Source organism: Sinocyclocheilus anshuiensis, unplaced genomic scaffold (genome assembly GCF_001515605.1).
Source record: "Sinocyclocheilus anshuiensis isolate Anshui unplaced genomic scaffold, SAMN03320099.WGS_v1.1 scaffold735, whole genome shotgun sequence".
NCBI classification, from domain to species: domain Eukaryota; kingdom Metazoa; phylum Chordata; class Actinopteri; order Cypriniformes; family Cyprinidae; genus Sinocyclocheilus; species Sinocyclocheilus anshuiensis.
Genome location: NW_015548245.1, coordinates 1,881,392 through 1,901,873, shown reverse-complemented (window position 1 = coordinate 1,901,873; position 20,482 = coordinate 1,881,392). Strand labels below are relative to the sequence as shown.

At 36.1% G+C, this 20,482-nt stretch overlaps 2 protein-coding genes across 2 annotated transcripts in view; both read left to right on the top strand.

Annotated features, from left to right (window-relative positions):
* The window catches only part of march2 (membrane-associated ring finger (C3HC4) 2), a 10,674-nt gene extending 1,490 nt beyond the window's left edge, over nt 1-9,184 (top strand). Inside the window, exons 2-6 of the mRNA XM_016442696.1 lie at nt 723-787; nt 877-1,082; nt 1,196-1,400; nt 5,884-6,093; nt 7,067-9,184. Of these exons, the coding sequence (XP_016298182.1) occupies nt 907-1,082; nt 1,196-1,400; nt 5,884-6,093; nt 7,067-7,225 (750 nt within the window). The 5' untranslated portion in view covers nt 723-787; nt 877-906 and the 3' untranslated portion in view covers nt 7,226-9,184. The remainder of the gene's footprint in view (nt 1-722; nt 788-876; nt 1,083-1,195; nt 1,401-5,883; nt 6,094-7,066) is intronic.
* A 2,937-nt stretch (nt 9,185-12,121) lies between these two features.
* The window catches only part of LOC107655178 (heterogeneous nuclear ribonucleoprotein M-like), a 10,369-nt gene continuing 2,008 nt past the window's right edge, over nt 12,122-20,482 (top strand). Inside the window, exons 1-9 of the mRNA XM_016442601.1 lie at nt 12,122-12,404; nt 13,709-13,884; nt 15,220-15,326; nt 17,571-17,894; nt 17,981-18,134; nt 18,236-18,285; nt 19,424-19,484; nt 19,588-19,686; nt 19,789-19,830. Coding sequence (XP_016298087.1) covers nt 12,361-12,404; nt 13,709-13,884; nt 15,220-15,326; nt 17,571-17,894; nt 17,981-18,134; nt 18,236-18,285; nt 19,424-19,484; nt 19,588-19,686; nt 19,789-19,830 — 1,057 coding nt within the window. The 5' untranslated portion in view covers nt 12,122-12,360. The remainder of the gene's footprint in view (nt 12,405-13,708; nt 13,885-15,219; nt 15,327-17,570; nt 17,895-17,980; nt 18,135-18,235; nt 18,286-19,423; nt 19,485-19,587; nt 19,687-19,788; nt 19,831-20,482) is intronic.

Genomic DNA, 20,482 nt, shown 5'->3' with positions numbered 1-20,482 from the left:
TATATAAAATTACAAATTAAGCTCTAATGCATACTGTTTTGACTTGAAAAATAATTATAATAATAAAAAAAGACAAAGCAAAAATCAAACTTACAGTAAGGAACTTACAATGGAAGTAAATGGGGCCAATTTTTGGATGATTTAAAAGCAGAAATGTGAAGCTTATGATTTATTAAAGCACTTAAATTTAAATCATAATTTTTTTAAGGTCATTTTAGGGTTTACAAAATTGTCAAGGCAACAGGGTTGTAAAATTGGATGTAACTTTACTCAAATGTTAGAGTTTTTTTTACACTATGCTTTTTTGTGTACTATTAAAACAGTGAGTCTTACCTTAGTTTAGTTTATCTTTTGGCCACATGCACTTCTGTTTTAAGTGTCTCAGTGGAGGGAAATGTTGAAATGACTTTTTTGTGGTAATCAACATTATGCCACTAATGCTGTTGTTTGAACTTGTATTGAACACACAATATTCCTCTCACAGAAAAAAAGTGATTTACACTTTGACACATTTACTCTTATCTGGCGAATTTTTGCATAATTTCAGTAGGAATCCACATTATGTACCACACATTATTTGCATCTGGTATTTGCAGTTTGAAAGTGACTTCTGTCTGAGTGGCGCTTCATACATTGCTACATTATTGCTAATAGACAACTGACCATTTTTGCTGTCGAAATTTCCCTATTGTAACTGTTGTAAATGTTCCTCCTCTCTGCAGTGGTAGGGTCTTTGTGACTTGAGGTGTGGGAGCGAGGCTGCTCCCTGTTTCCCCCCGGTGCTCCCCTGCCCCCCACCCTCCCTCTGCAGTGGTAGGGTCTTTGTGACTTGAGGTGTGGGAGCGAGGCTGCTCCCTGATTCCCCCCGGTGCTCCCCTGCCCCCCGCCCTCCTGGACGGCCCCGAAATGACCACAGGGGAGTGTTGCCACCTCCCAGGCTCCCTGTGCGACTGCACTGGCAACGCTGCCCTGTCAAAAACCGTGGAGGATGCTGAAAACCGCCGGGCCCAGTACGTCACCCAGGTCACGGCCAAGGATGGACGTCTACTATCTACTGTTATCAAAGCCCTGGGCACCCAGAGGTAGACAAATCTTTTTTAATTTTGTGGAATATTAAAAAGGTTTTGACTTGAATTCCACATGATGTGCATTTCAGTGGCCTAAAGATAAAGCTGTTAACTCCCCTCTCTGTTAGTGATCGGCCAATTTGTCGGATCTGCCACGAGGGTCAAGACGTGTGCAACAGCGAGGGGCTTCTCTCCCCATGTGACTGCACCGGCACATTGGGCACGGTCCACAAGAGCTGCCTGGAGAAATGGCTGTCCTCCTCTAACACCAGCTACTGTGAGCTGTGCCACACTGAGTTTACCATTGAGCGCCGGCCCCGACCCCTCACAGAGGTAACAAAGTTTAATGCCTTTAGCCTCGTCTGCATAGCTCCGCCTCGGTTTGCCATTGTACATTTACTTGCGTGTGCGCTTATATGGCATAATTTATTATATATGGGTCAAAGACAAGACATCTGTATCAAATTAAATGTATATAAGTGATTTCATATACATAGAAAGCAAAGTAAATGCAAGTGTCCACTTTAATGCTTTAAATAACTTTTGTGAAAATAAAATGTCAAAAATGTGGTTGATATAATGTTAATATAATGTCATTCAGCGAAACATATATTTATGTAAAAATTCAACAAATTAATAGAATAGAATATTTAGGCCTGGTTTCACAGACAGGGCTTAGACTAAGACAGGATTAGGCCATAGTTCAATTAGGACATTTAAGTAATTTTTATAAACCTGCAGCGTTTCCCCTGCTATTATATTAGGGGGGCGGCCTGCCCCCCCCTTGAAGATCAAGTTAATTGTATTTAATTATATTTTCTCTATAGCGCCGGATCACAACAGAAGTAATTTAAAGTTACCTTTCATAGAACAGGTATATACCTTGTTCTTTTATTAAGCAAACTAAATAGCCTTATGTTATTTATCTTATTTACACGACGGCATGTCATTTCGGTCTCTACGTTATGGTCGCGCTCTCTGTATCACGCACAGCGGAGTTCCGCCCGATGCACGCACACACACAAGTGAGCCCACTCCCACTAGTATTTGTACATATTAAGCCGCAAAATGATTCATATTTAAATATGAATTCTGCGTGACTCTGTGTTAATGAATGGCACAGACGCGCGGTTTTGTTTACTACTCGTACTGAAACACTCGTGACGCTTGCGGTGATATTAACATCTGCCGTCTCACTAATGAGGACATAAACACATGAACAACATCTCCAGAACTGCTCTGAGAGTCACTTCATGAGCATTTGACCGTTTCATTTGAGTAAAACTATCCTCATATCATATACACACAGAAATGTAAAGGTATTCACGGCAACCCGTCAAAATAAAAGTTCATAGGGCCCTAAACATGTAATATTTGTTAAACTTTTAATAAATTGATGTTAAATTGTTTAAGTTTCATGATTTTAATTAATTCGACATTCTTTTTGATTAATAAAATGTAATTTAACCATTAAAAAAAAAAAAAACGGAACCCGTATCCCCCACCCCCAAAAAAAAGTTGTAAACCTAGGGGAAACACTGACCTGCCTTACAAAAAAACATTAATGGTGTCCCTCTTGAGACAAAGCAAAGTCATTGATATATTTTAAGATCAATCAGTGCAAGTTTCTTTCAGTTGAAACAGCTCAGACTGACATTTTAGTCTGGGACTAGGCTTAAGCCTTGTCTGTGAAACCGGGGGATAATGTATTAATTAATTATTCTATACTTATTAAAATATATAAAAGAAAAAGTGATCTTACAAACTATTGTAATATTTTAAATGCTGAAAAACTTCTTGCTGACAAATGGATAAAAGCTAGTGGTTTGAAGGATCGTGGCAAAGATTGATAAAGATTTAAAATGATCTTTTAATGTCATCTAATGATTCTGGTTCTAAATATGCCTGACATGATTTTTTGGTAAATAAACTATTGTTACACTGAATTACATTTTAGTTGGTCACTTCTGTAAATTGTGGTAAAAATATTTAATAGTTATAATTTTTTAGCAGAAAAAATAAAGTTAAACAGGACACATTCTATTGCATTAAAAAATGTAAAGCTGTATTAAACTTTTATTGTTTTGATGCTTGAAAACCTGTTTTCATCTTTGACCTGTGCTTTTTTATAAAATGCACTGAGCTATAAATACATGGTAATTAGACTGAAACAATAAAACATTTTATTATCAAACATATTATTAATGCATCTGATTTCCCAAAGATATTTTTCAAATCGTGTATGTGTATATACAGTATATACACACAGACAATGCAGTATATGCATACATACTGTGCATACATGATTTGAAAATGAACAAGAGGGTGGCTAACCGCACACTGATCCACTCAAGACTGGAAAGGTTTACAAAAACATATTTTTTTATTTTAAGAATTGCATTGTGCAAAAAGTGCAAAGTGCATGTGAATTAAAAGCAGATGGACACGAGCAAGCAAGCAGACGTTGACCTATTTTTTCCTGTTTGGAGCGCTACAATTTTCTCAAGTTTTACATGATTTGAAATATATTTTTGTATATAAATACATTCTAAAAGGCATTCACAAATCAAACAGAACATTTAGCGGAACATAGAAAAAAAAGTTTTCAAACTTTTAAACTACTTTTGACTTGAGCACTGCGTTTCTGGAAAGCCGTATGCATGATACACTGAAATGCGAGACACCCAGTGCGAGACACTGCAGAAGACGCAAAGGTAGTGCAGTGGAGTGGAAAAGCGTGTGAAAAACTCTCAACGTGACTTAATGTTCTAAAACAACAACCAGGGAAAGTCAATTTTCTCTCACATTTCACTTGCCATAAACACTATACTTCTAAGACAACAGCACCGTAATCGGAGTGGATATTTTTACACTTAATGTGGCTTATGCATTAGTGATATTAAAAGATCAAACTCAGCATATGAACGCAATGCGAAAACTTTTATGTTAAGCGTTTACCTCCCACTGTAAAAAGTGGTAACGTGCAATTGTTATGTTAAAGAGCTTTTTCAATTTCTACCTCTTCTTACCCTTACATTTAGTTTTGCCTCCACATTCATAGATTAAATATTTATTCCTGCAGGGATTTCAGCAGGGGCGGTTCTAGGGTTTCACCCTCAGGGGGGTTACTAGTTTAAGATTTCCATCATATTGTAAGTTGTGTTCTCAGCATTTTGTGGTGGAAGTGACATTTTAAACATTTTTGGAATGTTAAAAATGTTGGAACTTTGAACTTTTTTTTGTCCTAAGAGGCTAAAGTTAATTTATGCCAGGATTTATCTATACTAAATACATATAATTAAATAAGAATATTTTTGTTAACACTTTATTAGAGATAAATAAAGATAATTTAGATAATTTAATACAAATTTGTTTTGAAGTTATGCACAATAGTAATATATTTTACATTTTTTAAATTATTGTTATAATTGCATACATCATATGTTACACATGAAAACAAACTGTCGTTATTTATTCACCCTCATGTTGTTTCAAACCTGTGTGGCTTTCTTTCTTCTGCAGAACACAAAAGATGATGGTGATGAGGTGAAATATGTGATGACAGGATTTCCATTTTTGGCTAAACTGTGTCTTTAAGACTCATACAACTATAATGCATAGCAAAGAAATGCAGAAGCCACTCAGCACTATATGAAACTCACCCCCATACTTTTTTCCCACTTCACTTATAACTCTCAAACTCCTCGACTATTCATATTATCTCAGAGACATTAGATACAAAGATACAAATTAAGACATAACTGACTGTTTATGTGGATACTCATCAAGACAATAATTTTGTGCTCCAGAAGATGCAAAAGAACGGTTCCTATTCTGTCCGCCTCTTTCCTTCTACCATCTTAAATACACATTTTTCCCACTCTTACAAATTTGACCATACTTTGTTTTATAAAATAAACTCTTGTCTCACAATATGATTTATACATGACAATTGGGAACAAGAGTTAAGTAGATAAATACAATTAATACCATTAAAAAGAGGACGGATAAATCAAACATATTTGCACAAATATTTCCATAAATTAGCTAACATGAGTGCTTCTCCTCAAGTTTGCACCTCTTCTTGCCGCGCCCACCCAGTTAGATCAGGAAATACAAACGAGCAAACCCCCGTAAATATTATAACAAATGAACCAAAAAGAATAAGAACACAGTAAAAACAGTGATGGAAGACAACTTTAAGGTCTCTCCATCACATAATGTCTTCAGAATCATTAATACAAAAAATCGGCTAAGAATTGAACATATAGCTGTAACCTGGCACAGGAAGGTAGAAATCATGTCTTTTAAGGCAGTTTTTTTGATGATTACGGGATAATACGAGACTTCTTCACCTAACAAATGGTTGTTGAAAGCAAAAATGCTATGAAATGCAAATGCATTTGTATTACATATCATAATCAAAAGAAACAAATATTGGATTTCATATTCAGCAAATATGATGCAGGGCGGTGTTATCATTACTGCTGCCATTATTTATGCTGTATATTTCTGTTCTTTTGAATTTATCTATTTCCATCTCAGTTTTGTCATGTCTAATTGATTAGGTTCACATTTCTCAGTTGAAAAATTATCCAAACAATACATTTAAATAAGTTACTTTACCTTTGAATAGCACTTGTGGACCCAATATTGATAACGAATTAAGTTAAAAAGTGGTAAAATATTTTTCACACTGGTCTTTACAAAGAATGTCGACCATGATATTGGTTATTGGTCATAACATATAATTATTGGTATTGGGCAAACTGTCTATCTATACATCATCAGTAAACCTCACATCATCTTTCAATAGTGGCTCAGGGACCCGGGCCCCCGGAATGAGAAGCGCACCCTCTTCTGTGACATGGTGTGCTTCCTGTTTATAACACCCCTTGCAGCCATCTCAGGCTGGCTGTGTCTACGGGGTGCACAGGACCACCTGCACTTCAACAGTCGCCTGGAGGCAGTCGGCCTCATCGCTCTGACCATCGCACTCTTCACCATCTACGTCCTCTGGACACTGGTAGTGTATTACATCCAATTAAATGCAGATTACATTGACATTTTTATTCTAAAGCAGAATGTTGACATTCATTTTGGGGGAAGACTTATCTGAACATGTCTGGGTCATATTTCACCCCAAAAGGAAGTAAAAGAAATAATGCTTTCTGTTAATTGTGTAAAATATGTTTTAAAAGGCAAAGAATACAAAAAGAAATCTTGTTGTACTGCAATGCCAAAAGTATCTCGTTGTCTTTACCAAAATGCAAAAAAACTTGTCCTCATTACCATAATACAAAGAAATCGTTTTTATTGTGCAATGAAAAATATCTTGTTCTCTTCTCCATAATGCAAAAACATGTCTTTTTTATTTTTTTGCTTCTAACACAGTAACCACTACTTTACAGTGTAAATGTTCCTCCTTTCTGCAGCGGTAAAAAGATCCTGTTCTCATCACCGTAATGCATAAGAATCTTTCCCATTACTGCAATACAAAAAAATCAGGTTTTTATTAATGCAATGAAAAATAAATTCTCATTAATATGAAAAAAAAACCCTCATTATTGTAGTTAAAAGAAATACAATTTTCATTATCATAATGCAAAAAAATCCCATACTCATTACCACAATGCAAAAAACTCATTCTTATTACCATAATGCAGAAAAAACTTTCTCATTGCTGTAATTCATACAAAATGTAAACTTTTTACTATTTTATGCTATAATATTTCTTGTAACACCTTTAATTTATGCTGATTTTAATGCAAAAAAAAAATCTTTGTGTCCTGACAGGATGATTCTCATTATATTCCGGTAATGACAGTTGGAGAGTGGAGAGAATGTTCCTGTAATTTTTTTTAATCATACTTTCATACTTTTTCTTCTCATTTTGGCGTGAAATGTCACCCAGATATATTTTTCATGAAATTCATCATTTTAATCTTTAGGACCTGGTCCTTTAATCAAAAGTGTGAAAAAGTGTCCTTGTTTTGCAGGTCTCATTCCGCTACCACTGTCAGTTGTACTCCGAGTGGAGACGAACCAATCAGAAAGTCCGCTTGCTCATTCCTGACACCAAGGGTGCACACTCTACCCAGCATTCCTTGCTTTCCACAAAGCTGCTGAAAAAGACAGCAGACGAGACCATAGTATGAGAGACGTGGTGCAGGGGAACAGGGCCCGATCGCGGTGGTATTAGCGTGCTACATGTTCTTGACGCAGCGTCGTCAACTAGAGCCGTGGCATTATGGATGCATTATTTTCTATTTAATCCTTTTTATCTAAATATGTGAGCACTTCATTTATTTTATTTACATTTTTTCTCTTTTAATGTTTTTTTTTTGGAGCCTTTATGAGTGTGTTGTTTAAAGACACCTTTTATTTATCTGGGGCTTGAGCAGCCAGGCTGAGGCCCCATACTGTTCAGTATGCATTGTATTTGAAACAATCGGAAAACTAATTTATGTGTATAGACGATTCCTTTGAGCACAGTGGCGAGGGATTATGACTCAAGTACATATGGCTGCTGAAGCTTAAAACCAAACCTTTCTTTCGTTTTCGATATATCGTTTTTCTACTCGCCTACCTTCAAGTACTTTCCATCTGAACCCGACGGAGTCGCACCTAAGCGAACTTAGTTCTTGTGGCTCCTATACAATTTAGTCAAGATATAAATATATAAATATATACACACTAAGTTAACAAGTAAGCTCTAAGCTTCGATCCACATGGGTATTACAGGGCCATATGCCTGAGCAATGAATGTGGAGGCTGATGTATATCTGCTGCGGCGTAGAGGACGCTCAAGCTCATCCGGAGCGAGAAAAGAGAGTGCAATAACACGCCGCCATTGTCATGATTCTGCTGTGGGCTGTTTTTCCGAACCGAATGGTCTCCGAACAATGTAAAACAACATGCGGGGATTCTAAATTCGTAGCACTTTCTGACAACGTAGCCTAGATGTGAGCTGAACAAATGTAGATACGTATACGTTTTTGGGATGCAAATATGTGGCAACTTTATGTTGTGGTAAGTGCAGATGCAAACAGACCTCTACAGTTCAGAATCATTTTCAAAATATATATTTTTTTTTTCCTTCGTGTTTTTGGTGTTTGAAGACAAATGTGTATGTGTGTTTACAGTATGCATTTTGTAAGCTCTGCCTATTTGTGCTGTTTAGAAGGTATCAAATGGCCGAGGTTGTGGAAGGCATACTTGGGATTTTGTAGCAGTTTACTTTGTGGAAGATGCAGGTCAAGCCGCAGAGGAAGAAGTAATCGTATAGCTAAACATCATTGCCAGACCAGTAATGAAACCGTCATCCATGAATGACTCTACAGTATTTAAGCAAAGGCTTCTTTTAGATGTGTGTCGTATTGGTGCAAGAAGAATCTGCAGAACACCATTCATCAGATCTTTTCATTCCCTACTGTTACGTACCATCTGAAAGTGTGGGAATGGTTCTTTGGGATATGCAGAATCGTAATAATTGCACATTTGCCACTCTTTATGTGGACTTTTTGCGCCTTATGCACTTGCTGTAGAAGATCTAGGTCTGAAAGTGTGCGATTTGCGCAAACTTTTGGCGGTGAAGTGCACTTAGGGAATTGTTCACCTGACAATGAAAATGTCATTATTTATTCACCGTAATGTCACTCCAGTCCAAACTTGACTGCTGTTATTTTAATCATAGAACAATTTTGGTGAATAATTTCTGGAAGGTGTACAACGACAGTTTGTAGTGATCTTCTCTGTCAAGCTTCAAGATCGCAATGAAAGTGGTTCTTTTGTGCTCTTTTACAAGTCCATCCGATAGTTTTAAGTGTATCTCACAATTCTATTTTTTTGAACAATACCAGCAAGTATTCAATAAACAGTATTACTTTTTTCAGTTCACTTTCACTTCTCCACTTCACAAATGCTGCTGGTATTGTTCAAAAAATAAATCTTTTTTTTTTCTCTCGATGCACCTTGCTCATTTTGTGAATCATACAGGACTACCTCACAATTCTGAGAAATTCAGAAAAGTTGTGAGGTGTTAACTCGCAATTAGGTGGAAAAAAAGCCAGAATTGTGAGATAAAGTTGCAGTCACCTTTTTTATTTTATATTCTGTGGCAGAAAAAAAACAGAATTGCAAGATTCTAAACTCAGAATTCTGAGGAAAGAAAATGAAAATTGTAAATTGTAAACTAAGAATTCTGAGAAAAGTCAAAATTGTGAGATTAGGGTTAGGTTTTTTATCTTAAAGAATTGTAAGATAAAAAGTTGCAATTACCTTTATTTTTTTATCCCGTAATGGAAAAAAGCATCTATTGGAGGAAAACAAAACAACAACAAAAAAAAACAGCATGTGAATTTGGAATAACATGAAGGTGAATAAATAATGACAGAATTTTATTTGTGGCTGAACTGTTCTTTTAAGGCTAATAAAATGAGCTACCTAAGATATGTAGGTCCACTAATTATTTTATTGTAAATTCTGATGCATCTCAATTGTAAATGTATAGATAAACTGATGTCTCTGTTATTAAGAAGTGTTGTGTGCTGTAGGTCCAGGGTTCAGTATGTGTGTGTGTGGAGCAGACAGGCCCATGAATGTCTCGATTATTTGCTGACCACTTTTTTGAAAGGACGCAGCTGATTGGCTTGCGCTTAGACGCTTGTAGTTCACGCGGTCGGAGCGGCACTGACGATGTTCAGTGCCTCAAACGAGCGAGTTTGAAACCAAAAGGTGCTTCTGTAGTTGGATATTCAAACATGCAAAAGGATTTTCCCCTCAAATTCACCCCCCCCCCCATCTCCCATGAGCTAATTTCGCTTTGGAAGATGGGAGAAAAACGTTTTTCCTCTCTAAATGGATTCTTTAATTTAAGGGGGAAAAGTTGTGCAATAGATGCACTAAATATGATGCCATTATTTGTTAATAATAATTATTTTGATATTTTTGAAGAGTTTTAGGAATAATCCATCATCAAAATCATCATCTTTCCCATTGCTCAGTGTTTTTCTGGAAAGAAGTTGCTCTTTTGTGCTGATTTGAACCATCATCTCAAACCACTAGTGGTGTTGGATCACCAATGATAGGCAACTTTACCAGCTTAATGCTAACTTGAGGAATGCTGTCTCGTTGTTGTGCTTCCACCTGCTTTATTCATTTTTTGGGCCATTCCTTGGTTATTTTGCAATGTTGGGTAATACATCGAGAGTGCAATTTCTAAAATATTACAATGAAATTCTTACCTATAACCTTAACAATACATGTATGATATATACATAGATGTAGATGTTGCATATGAAGGACATAAGAGTTGGACACAATGTTGAACTCATAGTTTTGTTTATTTTGTGTTTTTAACATGCAGTGGATGCCAATGAGCTGGCCACAATATGCAACACTGCAAGAGCAGTTCAGCAGCTCAAATGATGATGTTAATAAAACCGAACTTATCTGTTCCTTCAGTGCATGCTTTCTTGTTTAAATACAATGGCACTTTCACTAATTTATCATGGAAATTTTTCAGTTGTAAATTTCTGGGTGGGGGGGTTATCTTTTGTTGCAGTTTCAAAAAGGAGGCATTTCCAAATCTGAACTTAATTGTACACATGTTCGCATAGTTTGTTGATTCCGTTGAAATAGCTCTAATTTTGCCAGTGTGTGTTTTAATGTATTCATACTGTATGTATCATTTGGCTTCTGTTTTTTTTGTTTTCAGTTGTTCATCGAGCACAGGATTTTTATCACTGACCTTTTGAAATACTACAATGTTTATGTTGTGCAGTGGCTAAGAGAAAGATGTCTGTAACATCCTCACCAAAATATGTTGGTGCTTGAAATCAGCCAAGAAAAGTGTGCAAAGCAAATTAAAAACGATGCTCTGGACCTGGTAACTGTGCTGTTGTTCTTTCGAGAGATTTCTGAGGGGTTGCACAATTTCAGAAATAGCTTAAAATCACTCTTTTGGGCTACAAACCATTTTATGCTCTGCATTTTATGGAAGCCTATTTTCAGCACAGAATAAAGAAAAATAAATAAATGTAAACAATTCTGACTGGGATCTGAGATATAAACCCGCAATTCTGAGAAGTCAGAAAATTGTGGGATGTAAAAAAAAAAAAAGGTCAGAATTCTTGAGTTTTTTTCTCTTTCAGAATTATGAGAAACAGTCTGAATTGTGAGATAAGTTACAATTACCTTTATAATTGTTTTTTATTCCATCATGTGGGCTTTCATAGCATTTAATATTATGTTCACATGAAATTAAAAAGCCCCACAGGATGTTGAATTAGAATTTGAAAAAAAGGATGATTTTAAATAAAATGAGCTGAATTGCAATTCAAATAGTTAAAACAACTCTGTCCAAAAGTTTTTATGTGTCATGAAATTTCCCACCAAAGTGTAATTTCCACTACATATTGAATTATATACTGTTTAATAGCATTATGTGATTTTCAAACATTTTTAGAAAAACGTGGCAACCCTTTTCATGCCCTTTTTAATTTCATAATTAGCATAGGCCATAATTAGGCCTACATGTAGGCTATACAAAATACATAAGGAATCATTTTCCACACGTTTCGTGTAATGTGAGAAAATTACAGCTTGAATGGAAAAATAAGTGATATTTACATTGACTTTTCTTTGTTTTCCTCACGCATTTCACCTCAGACTTTTAACTGACACCGTCTCTTTGATACACAAATATTAGAATGAAAATACATTATTAGGAGTAAAATTGTTCAGTGTGGTGGAAATGAGGGGACAGTCGCATCTTTTTTGTAAACAAATGTTCGTTTGGTTTGATTACTAGGCTCTTTGTTTAGAATGTCAAACTAACGTAATTTTCGTATTTTTTTGGATTTTCATAGACCTTCAGAAAACAAAAAGCTTTAAATCTTTTAGGCCTGTATTAAAAAATCTAACTATCAATGTCCTAATATGATACATTTAAAAAAAACAACTACGGTGAATCTAAGATATTTTATGTGAACTGGTCACCTGAGAGTTTTAAACTAGAATGCGTCACACGCGGTTTCCCATCATGCATCTCTTCGCGTCCAATATCAGCTTCGCCTTTTCTGTGTCGCCGCCATTTCACCAGACGAAGGACTCCAGACTGAACATTTTTTGCTGTTGTGGCGACAACGGAACAACAACAACACAACTGAGCAGCGACCCTCATTGTTTTTACGACCTTAAACTCGTGTTTGTCTGTATCTAGACCTAGTCTGAGTGGGTTAGAGCAGTTTAATCTGATAAAGGAGGAGGACAGCGAACATCTGAAGGCAAAATGTCGACCGACGTTAAATCAGAGAAGCCAGAGAAACAACAAGGGTAACGCTATAGCTGCATGCCTTTTTACTCCATGTTTTGCTTTTTATATCTTTAAAACAATTGTAGGTACGGAATGTTTTGGATGCATAGCGCGCTTTTCATAATAAGTAGGTTGCAGTAAAATATCAGCGTTAAAGGACAAACTCGTCTGTTTGGTTCATATCCTGATGAAACAAAGAGTCGTTGGATTCACAATGGGAAGAAACGAGTTAAGGAAATCTCATGCAAGAAATGTGCTTAATACACGAAATAAAGCATGTAGACGAGATATGAACGACTTTTTGTTACGTAACAAGCAAGATGAGTGTCCTTTGTTTGGTGCGGCCTAGTTTGTTGCCCTTAGTTGACATGAAGTGCTTGTTTTAGATGTTAACATTTAATAAAAAACACTTAAGCAAAACAATGTTGTTTTTAGTACTTACAATATATAAAAGCTTAAATTTGTTCAATTTAAAATAGTTTTGTATGTATTAAATTCGCAACTAAAAATTTAACGGTTTGCAACAGTTTACACCATTTGTTGCTGCAAGCTCAACCCTGTCACCCAAGTGATTGATAGAAAAAAGATAAAACACGCTTTTCTTTTCTTTTTTTCAGTAACTGCAAAAACTGTCGAAATGGCTGGAGTGACTTTCTAATTTATGCTGAAAATTCTCAACCCTGTTATATATATATATATATTTTTATTTATTTTTTTAATTAATTTTACTGCTAGAAAATAAAGTCACAGATTAGGTTTTTAAATTGTATTTAGATATCCTAAGGTTTGGTAACGGGGTTGAAGAAAAGTCAAACTCTGCCAAACATAAATAGAAAATTAAACTGAATTATGCAGAATAGTTTAGTACTTTTTATTTTAAAAATGCTAATTTGTTTAATATAGTGTCATATTAAATTAAAAAAGAAATTGACTAGAAATATAACATTTAATGGTTTGCAACAGTTTCCACCATTTCTATAGCCGCAAACGCAACCCTGTTACCCAAGTTATTGTTAGGGGAAAAAATTCAGTAACTACAAAAACATTTGGTCTCAAACTGTCTAGAGTGACTGTCGGTAATTTATGCTGCGTTTTCAATCCTGTTATTTATTCTTATTTAAATACATTTTATTGCTAGAAGGTGTTTAAACTGTATTTAGAAACATCCAAAATTTTGGTAACAGGGTTAAAGAAAATTCAAACTGCGTTAAACATAAATGGAAAACCAAGCTAAATGTAGTTTTGTCTCATGAGGTTGGTTGCATGATTTTCTTTTTTTGTTGAGAAAACATTTATCGAATTGCTCATTTTTCTTTCCATACAGAAATGCAGTGAATGGCAAGTCCAACCATGAGTCAAGAAAGGAGAGGCCCCAGAAGCGTGGTGGCGGGGGACGGTTTGAACCTTACGGAAACCCCAACAAGAGATACCGTGTGTTTGTCAGCAACATTCCCTATGATGTTAAATGGCAAACTCTGAAAGATCTCATGAAGGAGAAAGGTACGTTTTTGTGATGTTTAGTTGTACATCCTAGGTTAGGTTAGAGCCATGGAGCTTTACTTTTAGTTCTGGGGGTTCTGAAGGTGGCCACCTACACAGTTGCTTTAGGTCAGAGGATAAACATCCCATCATGGGGAAGTGGTCTTTTGGAAAAAGGCTGTTCGAAAAGTGTCTCGAGGGGAAAAAAGGCAGTTGTGGAAAACGATTAATAATTCAAGATTGCTAATGTAGGTGGATGGCACTTTAAAACTGTGGGAATTGCATGTACACATAAAACAGTTTAATCCATTCATATGAATCTGATGCCATTAATCGGTCTCTTTGGCTTTGGAGAAAGTTTAGTTTTTACCCTTACCTGCTGGTTAGTATTTCAGAACAACCTATGAGTGGTAACATTTTTCCCTATCCATGTGTAGTAGCCCCTCCATGCCTAATGATTCGCACGCATGGGGAATTTCATGTGGAAATTGTTGCTTGTAGAATTAAATTGCATTTTCTTTTTTAGGTGAATGCCAGAGTGAATGTTGTTGCAGCAGATCTTCATTATTGTGCCCTTAAAAAATGGATGTGATTGATTTCTGGGGGTACAGGTCTACAGAGTAAAGCAGCTTCTTAAGCTGGTCCTTGTTTTATCTTATGGACAGACGTTCTTGCTGGAGAAATGCCAGGTGGTTCTTCGAGGTAGTTTTTGACAAACAGACTAGACCTTGTTTGGGTTTGCAGTCTCGTCAGCATCTAATTCTATTCTTGAGTGTTCATCCAACGGGACTTGTTGGAGCTGGTTTGGCTATTCGATAAAATTCAAGAGTCTCAATGCCAATTGTTTAGTGGGGAAGCCAAGTTGGTTCCAGGTGGACGAGGTTTCGGTTTCTGTAACTTCAAACCATTTTTTTTTATAATATAGGTTTAGCTATTTTTATTTAGTAACTGTTTTTTTTTTTTTTGCACTAACGCCAAGGTTTAGGTGTGTCGAATGTTTTGGAGGTAGCCGAAGACTTGTTAACTTTATCAGAAAAGGTTCTTTGACGTCCAACAAAGGCCATAGTTGACAATCCTTCCAATTTCGATGGCTCGGGAGGTCAAATCCTTTTGGTCAGTCTTGGATGTTGAGGTTCCCAGCAAGGACAGCTTAAGAAGTTTTCCTGAACACATTTTACAGCTTGCTGCTTGTAGACCTGTACCAGAATTTGTGCTGCTGAGGTGCTGGGGGAGGAGGCTCTGGACTCGCAGGCCGAGCTCATTCTCACCGTCCCCCCGTTTGTGTCTGCTCTAAACCCCAATTGTTCTCTCGGCTTCTCTCCCCTTGGTGTGTGTCGTCTGGAATCTGATTTGTAGTGGGTGAGGTAACGTACGTGGAACACTTAATGGACGGAGAAGGCAAATCAAGGGTAAGTGCAAGAGACGAACCTCCATTTGTCCGCTTGAGTTCTTACATGTACTCTTAGATTTTAATGTGGGATGTTCAGGACTGGGTTGAGAGTTCAAAATGTGTCGTCTTGGGTGGCATTTGAACAAAAATGGACGCCGACTCTGAGTGGAACCGCAGGGATCGTTTCCCAGCAATATAGTCATTCTGGTTCTCGTGTGTTTAAGAGGTAGTATTTTTTGCACTGCGATTCTCATTACTAAATATGGATAACATGGCATCAATGATTTGTTGAGCGACTCCACTAGTGGGATAACAACAGAAATGGAGCCTGAACGAGTAATTGGAACTGAAGGCCGGTTGTGTATTCTGGTCGTCAATTAATCCTGTCAGTCATTTTGAGTTTGAATGTAATTATGTAACCGTTATGCACTAAGTGAACACCACAGAGAAGTATTATATGAATATTCTTTATCAATTTAGTGTGTCTGAAGTATTTTTCCTGAGTCAGTTGTCAGTGATTTCTACCGGATTTCTTTTGTCTAATTGTCTCTCTCATTCTTGTTTTGTTTGTTCATCCTGGCTGGTGTGCTGACTGAACAAAGGGTTGTGCGTAAGTATCATTCAGCCCATTGATCTTTACTCATTCGTCTCTTTTGTGCCATCTCTCAGATGAATAACATCTGGGTGAATATAGATAAAAAAAAAAAAATTTTTCCCCAGTCTATTTGCGACATTACATTTCTATGCATTTTTCCATGTCTATTTCAAGCCAAGCTGATTTTAAGTTTACCATAAGAACAAAAAAATCATGGTATTCTTCCACACCATTTTTAAAATAGGAATATTAAGTAACTTATATCAGTGGACATTAAAATATTAAGTTGCTTTTTATTTTATATTTTTCAATTTTATGAATATATTTATGCTTCAGTCAAGACTATTGGAAACACTGACCCGATTGTAGAAATAGTCTGTCTTTACACCATAATGATTTAAATGCATGTTTTATTTAAGTTTTGTAAATCTCCTTTTTACAATCATAGTCACTTTTTTTTTTTTTTTTTTTTCAACTTTTGAATGTTAAAAATATTACATTAATATGTTTCTGGTGTATATAATTCATATAAAAATGTTAAATGATACCAAAATATTAAAGTGTGAAGGTATACACTTTTTACTTGTTTTTACTTGAAGTTTTGTTATGTTAGAGCTAGGGATGTCAATTTTCGATCATTTCCATGATCGATCATCGTTTAAATTAACGATCAATTGATCAATTAATCGTTAACCTTAATGCTGCAAAATGCGTCTATGCAGACATATGCGTCTGTGCATGACAGGATGTGCAAAAGTTACTCAAAAAAAAACCCATGTTTTTAAAAATCCGGCATTTACAGTGCATTAGATCGTGACGGTGCATGCTTGCGTGCATACGAGACAGAGCGAGCGCGGGTTTGGCTAGATGTATTTGGAGCTTATTGCTCACGTCTCATTCGGCACAAATCCAAATGTTTCCATATTCGTAATGTATTTGAATGTTAAACTATAATTTATAATGTAAACTAGGCTTGTACTTTACACGCATTCGCATATAGAGAGTAGAGTAGTATACTTTATTGTCCTCAAGAGGAAAATTGTTATGGACTACATGTTGCTGCAGACATACAATAAACGTATAAAAACAAAATTAAGTAAAATCATGAAAATAAAATCAAGATGAACTCTTGTAATACAACCGCACCGATACAGGTACAAAGGAATTCTTATATGAACGATGCTCTTAGTTGTGGCATCACCGTTTAGTGACATCATTGAATGCTCCGGGAAAACAAGTGTCGGTCACAGCGCCTTTTAATTGCTGTTTTGAATCCAGTAATTATTTATTTACAAATTATAAGCTCTGATTATGACAAGTGTGGAATAAAAGCTTTTATTAGAGGAATAATTGGTTAGCTGGAAAATGTTACATCGCGACCATGCTTTTGGATGCCGTTCGAGCCCATATAGCCTACATTCACGCCCAAAATTAAACGACTTAATCGACCATCGATAGCTTTAATCGATTGCATCTCTTATCGACAATTAATCGATCACCGATTAATCGTTGACATCCCTAGTTAGAGCTAAAAATCCATGGAATAAATTGTATCCTTCCACATTGTTTTTAATGTTTGAATATGAATTATAGACAACTATTTTAACAGTTTTAATGTAAAATTTTTAGTATTGAAACGATTGTAAAAATAGTCTTGACAAAAGCATGTTAAAATCATTGTGGTATTTTATTCTGCCAGCAAAATCATCATAAATGTGAATACTTGATGTTGAATGTATTAAAGTGGCCTGTTATAAACAATCCTCTTTGTGCTTCTCCAAGGATCCAGATGGAGTGATTGCCCAGCGTGAAACTAATCGTGCTCACGGGGGGAGTGGTGGTGGTGGTGGTGGTGGACCCCCAGGCATGGGTGGAGGAATGGGAGGAGGCATGGGTGGAGGAATGGGCATGGGGATGGGCCCGGGGCCTGGTGGTCCTTCAATGGTCAACATCCCTCCCAGTCTCATGAACAACCCCAACATTCCCAACGAGATCATCCATGGACTCCAGGCTGGAAAAATCGGAAGCACCATTTTTGTGGCCAATGTAAGACTTTGAAACCACTCTGTAACCATATGTCCCATATTTTCAAACTTGACCACTGACTTTTCATATGCTGTGTCTCTGCACAGCTGGACTACAAGGTTGGATGGAAGAAGCTCAAGGAGGTGTTTGGAATGGCTGGAGCGGTTGTGCGTGCAGATATCCTGGAGGATAAAGACGGGAAAAGCAGGGGAATGGGAACGGTCACATTTGAGATGCCCATTGAGGCCGTTCAAGCAGTCTGTATCCTTCACAGTAGCTTTTGATATGTGACGTTGTTTGTAATGAAGTTAATACTATTTAAAATGTGCAGTGCTTTTAAGTTTTTCCTTAATGGATGTTAGCCATGTTCAACGGACAGCTTCTCTTCAACAGGGTCATGCACGTCAAACTGGTAAGTAATCACATGGGTTTAGCATGGAAGCTTGTTTCTGCTGCAGAATAAAAAAAATAAAATTGTGACTTTTTGCATTTTACAAGTTTACATCTTGCAGTCGTTTTGTTTTCTTGCAGTTGCATCTTAATTCAGACTTCTCAGAATTAGACTTGTGCCGGTATTCGGTAGTGCGGTGTATCACGGTAATGAATATGCACGATATTGTTATCGTGGGCACTTCTAAATACCGTGAATAATTATATATTACAAATCATTCAGAATTTATGCATTTTAAGAATACTTTTCTCATCAACTGGTCAAAATGCACAACACCGCTGTATGCTGCGTGAACAACATGCCCTAGATATTGTTTGAAAGTGTTTTGATTCTTTATTGTTCGGTCACACTTTACATTAGGGCTTCATTAGTTAATTCATTAGTTAGCATAAACTGCCAATGAAAAATTCTTCTGAACATTCATTAATCTTAGGTATTACAATATTTAATAACACGTTGTTAAAATCAAAAGTTGCAACTGTTATTTAATGAGCTAACATGAACTAAGACTTGTATTTTTTAAACAGATTAATAACTTCTGTAGCAAATGTAGCTATTGCTCATTGTGAATGTTAATGCATTAACTAAGGTTAACTAATGAGGTCTTATTGTAAAGGGATACCTATTGGTCTTTATAGTTCTTTTGCACTTTAATCTGTGTAAAACTTTTAACTTTATACATTTTTCTGTATTGCTTTATTGCATTTAAATGTTCAGTTATTTTTTGTTATAAGAAAAAAGTTATTAAACCTGTTATACTGTATTATGACAGCACTTTTTTTTAAACAAAATTTCAATATCGTGATAATACCGTATATCGTGAGAAAAGCATTAGCAATTAATCGCATCATGAAACTTTGATACCGGCATATCCCTACTCAGAATATATCTTCAGATAAACTTGCAATTTTAAGTTTCTTGCAAATCTTTTTCTTTTCTTTTTTTTTCTTAATTGCGAAAAGTCTTCAGTCAATAATAAAGAAAGTCACAATAACCTCTTAATTTTTATACTTTGGCGGAAACAAGCTTCTATAGTTTAGCGGTACATTGGCAATATGATTTTAAACTCCTCAAAATCCACCCCTTCACATCTTTTCAGGATGAGAAATCTCTTCCCAAAGGTGACTTTGCTCCCCCAGACCGTCCTCCAGCACTTCCTCGTAAGTGATGATTTCATATTCACGCTTGCTGTATGGACCATCAACCATAAATCTTGCAGTTGGCTAGTTACTTCTCTAAACCAGTTCCCACCGTCTCATGCAGGTGGTCTGAGCGGTGTTGGTCTCGGTCTGGGACCCGGCGGTCAACCCATCGACGCTACCCAGCTCAACCGGGGTGGGATGGGCAACATGGGACCAGGAGGTAACAGCATGTCGCATGTTGATCTTTTTGGAATGTTTCCTCTTGTACGCACTCACTGACCGTCACTCCCCTCCCCTATCCATGAAAGCATTTTCTCCATAGGAATGGATGGAATGGGATTTGGTGGCATGGGTAGAATGGGAGGTATGTGTTTCATCTCATCAGCCATTCTTGTAGGGGGTTACTGGTTTGATTTGCATGCCACAGTTCAAGAATGCTCAGTCTATTTTGACGGGCTGTATCCAAACTGCATTGTTCTCCAATGAATTATTATTGTATTTTTATTTTTTTTTTTAAATGCTGCTTACTTTATCCACTATGAATTGTCTTCAATTTCAATTCGTTGTGTATTTTATCTACAATTAATTGTTGTTTTTCCTGCTTATTTCTTCTACTTTGAATTATCTTTAAGGTAGCATGTTTTTATCCATTGAGTTATCTTCAAGATTTTATTTCTAAAAAAAAAAAAAGAAAAAAGTTGCTTATTTTGTCCTCTATGAATTATCTTCAATTTCAAGTCATATGTTTTATCTACAATTAATTTAGCAATGTTTTTTTTTCCTTGCTCATCTACTTTGAATTATCTTTAAGTCAGCATATTTCTTTTTATCCACTGAGTTATCGTCAAGGTTTTATTTCTTAATTTTATATTAAAAAATTGCTTATTTTATCCACTGAATTATCTGCAAGGTTTTTAGTTTAATGCTGCTTATTTGGTCCACTATGAATGGAGTTATCATTGAGGTTTTATTTAAATGTATTTAAATGCTGCTTAATTTATCTGTTAGGTTATATA